The sequence below is a fragment of the Hordeum vulgare genome, chromosome 5H (genome assembly GCF_904849725.1).
Source record: "Hordeum vulgare subsp. vulgare chromosome 5H, MorexV3_pseudomolecules_assembly, whole genome shotgun sequence".
NCBI lineage: Eukaryota > Viridiplantae > Streptophyta > Magnoliopsida > Poales > Poaceae > Hordeum > Hordeum vulgare.
In genome coordinates this window covers 230866412-230877427 of record NC_058522.1, presented here as the reverse complement: position 1 = coordinate 230877427, position 11016 = coordinate 230866412, and the positions used below count along the sequence as shown (strand labels likewise).

Here is an 11016-nt window from a genome sequence, read left to right as displayed (position 1 = left end):
GTAAGAACCATGAGGAAGAAGGTCTTCAATTTGTGGTAGTTGTGATCTGCGGTGTTGAGGAGGAACTTAATGTGATTGGTGATGTGGTCGCTGTAGATCGGGAGACGCGGCGTAGGGGTAGGGACATTAGGAAGAACGAGGGCACCGAAGGAGAAGAGAGGGGCGAACTGGGAGCCCGAGGGGGCGGTGAAGCCGCCGGGAAGGGAGGAGGTGTTGCCCAAGACGAACGGCGGAGAAGATGCAACGGAGGAGGAGGAGTTCGAGAACGCAGCAGGCGTCGTCGGGGAGGAAAAGGAGCCCGATGAAGTGGCGGAGCTCGTGGCGGTGGAGGCGGAGGGAGAAGAGTCGGGTGTGGCCATGAATGAGCCTGGAAGCTGATACCAAGTTGGATTGAATATTTCCTTCCTTGGTTCAATCAATTACCAAGTACAACAATATATATCCTCAGGTGCTCCTACAAGTGTGGCACGCAGGCCACAAACACTTCAGATCCTACAAAGTAGGAGAGACTACAACACAACGTTAGAACGTTACAGTGTGTACAACTTAACACTAATTTGATCACTGTAGACTGTAACGTAATTAAGAAGATTTCAGAGCAGTCATGTTAGATGCTTTAGAAAAATTAAAGTCCATAACCTAATTCGGTGGTCTTTGCATGAATTGAGGTTCATGCGAGAATGCTTCTTCTTGGTATCACTTGTTTTCGGTACATGAATGCTTTTTGTTCACTCACTTAGATTTCCATAACGGATTCCTACATTGGTTGCTAGCTATCTATTTACACTAATTCTACATGTCTTTCTGTGTGCATGAAAAATACCACTCCCTCAATTCATGCGAGCATGCTTCTACTTGGCATCACTTGCTTTCGGTACATGGATGTTTTTTGTTCACTCACTTGGATTTGCATAATGGATTCCTACATTGGTTGCTTGCTGTCTATTAATATTAATTCTGCATGTGTTTCTGTGTGCATGAAAAATACTACCCCTCCATACCAAAAAGGTTGTCTTAGATTTGTCTAACTACGTATGTATCTAACACTAAAACGTGTCTACATACATTCATATCTAGAATAATTTAAGACATGCTTTTAAGGATGAAGGTAATACATGTGACGAAATAGATGAAGGATCGGCTTATTGGTTTAAGCGTTTACACAACCTTTTGTTGTTTCTTGTGTATAAGTAAAATGAGATTGTTCAACAGATTATGCTAGATGTAAATTGCTATCTATTTCGTACTCCCGGCTGGTGAGAGAGCAAATGTAAAGGCCGGGTCACGCTGATATCGTACTTGAGGCGTGATGGTCGACGATGGCGACGGACGATGCAAACCGATCTTAGATGAAAAAAACAAAATAAAACATCGATCAAAGTGACCAACGAGAGAGGAGAAAATCCGAAGCAAGGGCTCAGGAAAAGGCAGCTGACAACACGACCGCGGACGAACCCTAGGTAAAGGCGACGAAGCCCCCGTCGGCTGTCATGAAGGCCGACCACCCTAGGATCGGTGTGGAGCCGAAGCCGCGGTGGCGGCCATGGTTTGGACCGGTTAGGCTCATACCATGTTAAAAGGAAAACATGGATTGATGCGGAATATGATGAATGTATTACTGAGCCTCGAGGACGGACGAGTATATATTGAATACAAGACTCTGATGACAAAATGTCTCTCCTAAAAATAAGATAGAAGACGGATTACAAATTTTAAATTACCAAATACATGCACATTAAATATACCTATCACACTGCTGATATATAAAAGTGAGAGAGATAATTTTGTTACATTGGAGTACTAAATTTTTTGCTGCTACTGAATGCCTCTATCATATCATACTTGTCATTTGTGTGCAAATGAAAGGAGATAATGGTTTATGACGAGATGTTGTGATTAGAGATGTTGGTAGTGCTACTTATTTAGAGATATATAAATCCAGTTAAGGACACTGCAATTATACATCGTTTGAATTATTATTAAAATGGTAGTTGAATTGGCAGTTACAAGATATATTAAAATATAGCATGGAGAATATAAACATTGTGTATATGAACATCCTGATATAAAATTGAATGCATATATGAGAGAATTTTTATGAACTATTGTCTATATCAACATATAGACATTCAAATATATACACATTCTGAAGATGGTCTCACCGCGTATATAGTGCATGCCTTGTATGACGCCGTTGCATCATAATCCACGAAGGGGTGTAAGGGTGTGGGTGGACGATCACCTTTTTTCTTTCTTTTGTCTAACCATCTTCATCTTATTTCAATCATGGCAGAGGCACCAAGCTGACACCATGAAACGCTGAGGTTTCCCTTCTTTTTGGACCCAATATGGAATTGCAAGGCTCTAGTTTGTTTATTAGTATATACAGTATTATTCTTTAATAATGCAATGAGAGTGTGGGCCAGGCTTGAGTTGACTTGCAGGAGACGCCTTTTCCACCCACCCACCCACCCACCCTTGCGCCCTGCTTGTTTACTCGCCGCATCATTTGATTTTTCAACATATGTTTATTCTCCATGCTTTTTAAATTTTGCCATGTTGTGAGCAGATAAAAGACATTCTTTGCGATCTGCTTTTCTATCACGGCATAGTTTAGGTACGCTCACTTGGATTGGGTTGGGGGGATTGTTTTTGACAGCTAATTTGTGGAGGGAGAGAGAGAGAGTGAGGCGCTGGTGGTGTTGGGATGAGCTGTCCGAGCAGCATTGATGCTCCCCACTCTGACACCCTCCACCTGCAGTGTCTCCCATGGCTCCACATCCCCCCTTGTTTCACACCAGAAAACACACCACTCCACCGATGCATCCAGTCCAGCCCCATGTGAAAAGCACGCCAGAAATTAATGGTTGTTCGGTTGCTGCGTTCCATATTCCACCAACTTTTCCCTCGAATTTCATACGAATAGCCTCCTACGCAAGATGCACACGAACACATCAGGAGTTGTACGTGCTTAAATTCGTCAAAGTTACACGTAGGTGAGGTCTTTGGCCCCAAAAGAAACACGGTAAAAGAAGATTTCGAAATTTTGGGTGCACATGTGCGTGGGACTTTCCGAGGCATTTTGCTGCGCTTGGCGCAAAGAGGAAAAGGCAGTGGAGGCCGCTCGCTCTTTGTGTACATCCATCCGTCCGTCACTCCCAGCGAGGCCCCACGCCCTCTCCCCGTCCACTTTGGACCAACTTTCCCTCCAAATCCAAATCATTAGAAAAGACTAGTACTGTACAAAGGAGCAAACGAAAAAAGGGAGGGAAAAGGTGGCACCACCATCACCCTGCTCTCACAAATCCCAACGTACCACCACGGAGTACAGGTTTATGACCATATTTTGATCTTCCTTCAATTCAGAGGATTTTTGAATGATTCGAATCACCAGGATTATTTTTCTTCTATGGTGATCATTTGTTCGTAGAATTGAATTTTCCTAAGGATTTATTTGTGCATACTTCAATCACGTGCTTTCCTATTTCTATGTAAAAACATTCATACAAAACCAAGCAGGCCCTAAATTTCAGGACATTGTAGTACGGTGTCGAGAACTAAATAGGTAAAGTATCGATGAATTTGAACGGCCGCATATTATCCGCATGTTTGACTACCATTCTTAAATAAGCAAAGTATTGATGAATTTGAACGGCCGCACATTATCCGCGTGTTTGACTGCCATTCTCAAATAAGCACATTTTATTTGGCTATATGCAGTGGAACATACTTTTTATTTAGGGCACGACAATTATCGACGGAGGATGACTTCGACGTAGTCTTATTTTCTTTTACTATCTTTGTCGAACATGTACAAAGCTTACGTTGTCGAAAGGAATGTTTCTATTTTGTATCTGCTATGTCTGTAATTTTCTCATTCATGGAAAATAATCAGGCATCTACCATTTACGAATAAATGCAAACAAATAATCAAACTATGGGGCAACAAAAGTGGAAACTCCCCCCCCCCAGAAAAAAAATGGGAATGTGGAAAAGGAAAGGAGACATGAGTCCCCAATATCTTCTCTAGGGTTTTATAGAATCATAGAAAAGGGCCCTAAACAATACCCAAGGGGAAACCCCACCCCACCCCTCTCCCCCCACCCCCACCCCTTCCCTGTCTGTCTGTCTGTCTCCATCCTTCTCTCCCCTCCTCCGCCCCCGCTCCCCTGTGCCTCCTCCCAACCCCACCCGGCCACCACCCCGCCCCACCGTGCGTGCCCGGCACGTGCTCCTCTCCCTCTTCAACCCTAACTCCGGTGACTACCCGAGCGCGTGCGCGCGGACCACCGGGCAGGCCAAAGGAGCCGCCTTCCTTTTTCATTTCTTCCTTCCCGGGAGGAAGGGAGGGAGGGTTCTTGGGGAAGCGCATGGACCATGGCGGCGGCAGCGGCGGGGGTGGAAGCGGGGGCGGGGGCGGAGCGCCGTCGAGCAGCAACAGCGGCGGGGGAAGCGCCGGCGGCACGAGCGGAAGCCGTGGCGGCGGGGGTGACCACCATCCGCACCACCCATTCTACTACGCTGGCCCAGCGGAGCCCAACAACGTGCAACAGCAGCCCCAGCCACAGCAGTTCATTGGGTCGCTCGCCATAACCCCCGTCGTCACCGACCAGGCCCCGGCGTCCTCGGCTGAGAAGAAGGCGGTCGCGCCAGTGACTCCGTCGGCCGGCACGCTGGCCAAGCGGCCATCCAAGGACCGGCACACCAAGGTGGATGGCCGCGGAAGGAGGATACGGATGCCGGCTCTGTGCGCGGCTAGGGTGTTCCAGCTCACGCGGGAGCTCGGCCACAAGTCCGACGGCGAGACCATCGAGTGGCTGCTGCAGCAGGCGGAGCCAGCCATCCTCGCCGCCACCGGCACCGGCACCATCCCGGCCAACTTCTCCTCCCTCAACATCAGTCGCGCGGCATCCGGCACCAGCCGCCCCGCGCCATTCCCCGCCCTCGCGCTCCACCCCCACCCCCACCACCACCCGCAGCACGATATGTCCACCATGCTGGGTTACCACCACCTGCTCCCGCCGCCGCAGGAGCCGCCCCAGGACGCAAATAGTCCCGGCTCATTCATGAGGAAGCGGTACCGAGAGGACCTGTTCAAGGAGGACGACGAGCGGCAAGATCCTAACGCGCCCAAGGCGCGCGAGCAGCAGGCGGCGCCGCCCGCCGCAATGTGGGCCGTGGCGCCGAATAGCGCGGCGCCTGGAGGCGCGTTTTGGATGCTGCCTGTGTCGGCGAGCCAGGCTGCCGCGGCTCGGCCGACCGAGCAGCCTATGTGGTCTTTCGGCGGCGGCGGCGGGGGGAGCAGCACCGTGCAGGCGCCGCTGCAGTTCATGTCAACAAGGGTGAACTACCCCAGCAGCGTGGGCGCGATGAGCGGCATGCCCGACACCAACATCGGCATGCTTGCTGGGCTCAATGCTTACGACCGCAGCGGTGGGGGCGGAGGAGGTACGGAGCAGCAGCAGGAACACCAGCAACAGGAAATGGAGCAGCAGCGTGACGGCAGCGGCGGTGGCAACGAAGGCGAAGAAGAGGACGGCGACGACGACGACGACAGCGGCGGAGAAGAGGAAGGGCATGGCAACAACAGCTCACAGTAAGCTCGCATGATAAAAAACTCTGAATCCACCATGATCATATCGCAATCGTGCTAGTGGGTCACTGCTTCCCATAGGGCTAGAATCGAAACCTTGGATTGGCTGGCTGAGGCCATCATTGGACTGCTCACTGCTCACTGCTCACGAAAGAAGATTGGAGAGATGGACGATGGGAGCTAGGAAAGCAACTGAACTGAAGCAAGCCAATGCAAGAACAACACTTCTTGCTAGTCCTTAGGCCTTGTTATTTTTGGTGGTATTTTTTTGTCTGTTTATTTTATTTTCTTTGTTGGATGGATTGATCCGTGATGAATGATTGTCATGTTTAGATGGGTGCGATGATTGGTAGTGGGTCCCGATTCCGGAGGGTCCAAGAGGAAGAAACGACTTTTATTTGTACAGTTGATCATCTTCATTTGTGCTGCAACTTTAATTCTTGTTTTTTATTTTCACCATTGTTTTCACGTGTTGTAGTTGCGTTAGCACAATTTTATTCCAGGTAGTATTTTTGTGTGCTTGTGTCTCCCCCTCTTCTACAAGGGGCAATGATCCTACTTTTGTACTACATGCTCTTACGATATTTCCTCTCATTTGTAGTAGAAGATGTTAACAGCATTTGTAGCCATCTGCTGCTGCTAGTCACTTTCTAAATAGAATTAAAACACGTGAGACTAGAATTCCTAAGTGGATTATATTAGAGCAACTCCAACCGACCGACCCAAACACACAGCGGTTTTGTCCGCTTTTTATCCGTCTGGGTCGGTCGCCCGCTCCGTGTCTGCCCGCTTTTCTTTTTGGGTCGGTCGTGTGTCCTGGGCGACCTCATTTTATGTCTGCACATTACATAAACTAGGCCAGCATGCCAACGTTCAAGAATTCATGCCCGCTCCGTGTTTGCCCGCTTTTCTTTTTGGGTCGGTCGTGTGTCCCGGGCGACCTCATTTTATGTCTGCACATTACATAAACTAGGCCAGCATGCCAACGTTCAAGAATTAATGCCCGCTCCGTGTCTGCCCGCTTTTCTTTTTGGGTCGGTCGTGTGTCCCGGGCGACCTCATTTTATGTCTGCACATTACATAAACTAGGCCAGCATGCCAACGTTCAAGATTCTTTTTGGGTCGGTCGTGTGTCCCGGGCGACCTCATTTTATGTCTGCACATTACATAAACTAGGCCAGCATGCCAACGTTCAAGAATTCATGCCGGCAACATGCCAGCGGTCGGCATACATTGTCAGCCTACATAAACCACCACACAATTTATGCTGGCACACTTGTCAACGACCGGCATACATGCCAGCATGCCAAAAGGGGTGGATATTCGACCACGCCATAGCGGCCAGTGGTCATGCCAGTACACTTGACGGCATATAAAATAGGTTTCGTGATCTTCGTCGCAAATCACAACTGGTCGAACTTGAGCATTTCGGCCCGCATCTTCTCGAACTATAGCCTCTTTCTCGACGACACGGTGTTCAGATCAACCTTCATGATCTCCGCGCTCGTCTTCAAGCTTGCGAGGGCCACTTCTTTTGCCTTGGTCCTGGCATTGGTGGCCTCGATCTTGAGCATCTTGGCTTGCTTCGCCTCGTCCAACTCAAGCATCTTGGTTTGCTTCTCCGCGTCCATCTCGAGCCTCCTCCTTTGGATTTCCGTGAAGGCGTGCATTTGCTCTTCCTTTTCTTGCCGGTGCTTCTCCTCCCTCAAGTCCTTCTTGCTTATCATGCCCTCCACCTGTTCAAGCAAGGCGATCGACGTCGCGTCCCGCCTGTCCTCCTTCTTCGAGTAGGTCTTCCCCCGCGGCCGGGCCTTCTGGTCGTCACCATGGTCCTGCACAACTTCTTTCCCCCTACACGCCAAGAGGTTGTCTAGATATGCAACTAAGAGAGCAACCTATATGACGCTAACAACAACAATAAGAAGCAATAAGTAAATACAAGTAAAGGTAAGAAATAACCACAAGTGGAACCGGTGAAGACGAGGATGTGTTTCGGAAGTTCCTTCCCTTTGAGGGGAAGTACGTCTTCGTTAGAGCGGTGTGGAGGCACAATGCTCCCCAAGATGCCACTAGGGCCACCGTATTCTCCTCACACCCTCACACGACGTGAGGTGCCGTGATTCCACTAAGTGGTGCCCTTGAAGGCGGCGACCGAACCTTTACAAACAAGGTTGGGGCAATCTCCACAACTTAATTGGAGGCTCCCAACGAGACCACGGAGCTTCAACACAATGGAATATGGCGTCGATGTGACCTCAACCGTCTAGGGTGCTCAAACACCCAAGAGTAACAAGATCCGCAAGGGATGAATCGAATTTCTCTTGGTGAAAGTGTAGATCAAGGCCCTCTCAACCGAACCCTAGAAAATCAACAAGTTTTGTTGGCTAGGGAGAGAGATCGGGCTAAAATGGAGCTTGGAGCAACAATGGAGCTTAGGGGGCAAAGGTGAGGTTCTCAGGGAAGAAGAACCCCCTTATATAGTGGGGAAGGGATTCTGCCCGTTACCCACCCCCAAGTGCACGAAACAGAGCGGTACTACCGCTCCTGGGAGCGGTACTATCGATGATAAGCTGTAGTACTGCCTAGGTGGAGTGGTACTACCGCTCAGGCAAGAGGGGCAGGCCAAACCCGAGGCAGCTACGCTAGTACCGCTGGTGGCCGTAGTAGCAAGCGGTAGTACCGTGCAACAGGCGGTACTACCGCCCTGCACTACCGCAAAACTCGCCCATAAAAAGTGTACGCACTTTTGAGAGCGGTACAGGCAGCGGCACTGGACAAAAACTACCACACTGAGCGGTACTATCGCCCGCAGGGCGCTACTACCGATGATAAGCGGTAGTACCGCTCTGGTGAGCAATACTACCGCTTGCACAATGGACGACATGTTAGGCAGGATAGAGAAAGCTCCATCGAAGAGGAAAAAGGGGTGAGGGAGTAGTGTACGTGATGATTCCATCCAGACTTTTCCTATGACCCAAGTCCACCGACAACGAAGCGTAAGAGTGAAAACCATCTTCTCATCAACACACCGAGGGGCAAGAATCGTCTTTGTGCAAACCTAGGAAATACCTGAAAGACTTATTGCACATGATTAGTCTGCAAAAGTGTCGTCATCAATCACCAAAATTACAGGGGTAGAAATATGCCCTTACAATCTCCCCCTTTTTGGTGGATTGATGACAACACGGGATTTGCATAGAGGATAAACTTGAGATAGAATGCAACCCCACATTCTACAGAATATAGGGAGGATCCCCCTAGGTATGTGCACTATTTAAGTATGCTTTTGGAATGCAAAGTGCACACACTAGGATCAATACCCCCTATATTTTATAGACATGCACTACTTGCAAATAAGTGACAACTGAGAGAATATAACCGCAAGAAGTGAAGTGAGCAAGATCATAAGGGCATAATTTAAGCATCTCACGAAATTAAAGACATAAGATAAAGCTAAGGTAGCATATGTCTCACACCATATGACATAGTCTCACACGAGTCTCACACACATTAAAAACGCAAACCAACAAGTTCCACACCACACAACTCAGTCTTCAAAGAAAAGCAAAAGATAAACGAGACCACGAATGAAAAGAGGAGCAATGAAAGAACACGTGGGATACGCAAATTCCACCATTCTCCCCCTTTGGCAGCAAGACGCGAAAAAGGGTAGAGAGGACGCATCAGGGTTCAACAGACTCAGAGCTGTGCTGAACGGTGCTAGAGGGAGAAGGAGAGCCAGGTAACTTAGCATCACAATCCCATGGGCAGTGGCGAGCAATCCAGGTGTCCTCATCAGTGAGCAAATCCCGAGAACCACTCTCAATAGTCAAGCCAACCTTCATCCCAAGAGCCTTGTGACGACTGATAGCCACCTTTTTGGCTGCATGAGCCCGGTAGTGACCCTTAGCCTGCATATGAAGAGCTTCTTCATTTTCTCCTTGAGCTTCTGGGCCCAAGAAGGTTCTCCAGTGGTGTGCGCAGCATGATCCGCAGGGACATTAGTGTCCTCGTCAGCCACAAAGTCCTCACCAACCTCGTATCAGCAGAATCTTCATCCATGTCACTACACACATCTTCTTCAGGGATACGGTGAGTAGCCCACTTGTCCTTCTGCCTGAGCTGCACAACCTTATGAATAACGAAGTCCCCAGCTTCGAACAACTGACTAGGAAAGGAGACTGCCCAAGTCTGCTCAATCAGATGCATCAACAAGGGGCCATAGATGGGGCACTTACGCTCACACACCACAGAGCGAGTTCAGACCACATAACGTGAGAGATATCCAACCTAGCTCTTGAACTTGTGCTGCCCACAGAATAGAAGCATGTCAACCAGATAGGAGTGGACCATATCAAGATTGCCCACCAAGGAAACAAAGCGACGCGAAAGATGCGGTGCATGATATCTAAGAAGGGCTCCAGCACACAAGTGGACTTGCCTCTAGTAGAGGAGATCTTCTTAGTGCTATACTTGTACATGGCTTGCTTGTGGGTAGCAACATACTCATGATGAGGGCGGAACCCCTGAGGGGTCTCAAGACCTTCGTCCGCAATGTGGAGAAGATCCATGAATGATTTCCAGGGAGCAGAAAGCAGCCTACCATTGGTCATCCATTTAAGAGTTCGGTCCTCATCCGTACCCACGTGAACCGTGGCAAAGAACACCGCAATCAGCTCAGGATCAAAGTCTTTGTTGAACTGCATAATATAAAGATGCCCAACTTCTCACACAGGGAGAGAGCAGTCCTGAAATACCTTTCATTGCGCTACATATGATCAATATCAATAGACTTGACATGAGGAACATACATGTTCTCCCTCGTCTTCATAACGTCATTGTAGATGGACAGTTGCTTCCGGGTCCAAAAGGGACGGTTGAGCATTGAAGGCTCCTAAGGATCCACATAGGGGTCCAGCTTGCGGGACATCCAAAATTCCTTAGCGGACAGACGAGCCATGGATTGGGACTTCGGTGGCCTGACAGCAGGGCACTCCTCTTTGGATTGGGACGCGGACTGACGGACTTGCACAACAGGAACATCCTCCGGTGGTTGGCTGGAGTTGTCATCCTCAACACAACGATACCTCTTTGTGCTGCCACACTTGGAATTCGCCCTTCGTTCCTGAGCAGCCGAGCTGCCACCTCCTGAGATCAAAAACACATCTAGACGAAAGCACGAGAGAGCACCGATGAGAACATAACGAAAGTCGAGAAAAAACGATGATCAAGTAGAAAAAGAGGGAAAAGACCAGTCCAGGGCGGTACTACCGCTAATGAGCAGTAGTATCGCTTAGGACTGAAACCGTGGGATGGAAACCCCCACAGGTTACATCCGATACTACCGGGGGTGCCTTGTCCACAAAATTGCTAAAAGATCAACATCTCGGAACTGCAGCTATCAACCACTCCCCTCACATGCC

At 49.1% G+C, this 11016-nt stretch overlaps 1 protein-coding gene across 1 annotated transcript; it reads left to right on the top strand.

The window, feature by feature from the left end:
* Nucleotides 1-4057: 4057 nt before the first annotated feature.
* On the top strand, nucleotides 4058-6043 carry LOC123397118 (transcription factor PCF3-like). Its single transcript, XM_045091790.1, has one exon. It carries the CDS (start codon nucleotides 4371-4373, stop codon nucleotides 5598-5600), a length of 1230 nt encoding a protein of 409 aa, XP_044947725.1. The 5' UTR covers nucleotides 4058-4370; the 3' UTR covers nucleotides 5601-6043.
* The last annotated feature ends 4973 nt before the right edge of the window (nucleotides 6044-11016 follow it).

What these genes read in the sequence shown, in the direction of transcription:
- LOC123397118 (XM_045091790.1), top strand. Translation starts at nt 4,371, where the DNA reads ATGGACCATGGCGGCGGCAGCGGCGGGGGTGGAAGCGGGGGCGGGGGC.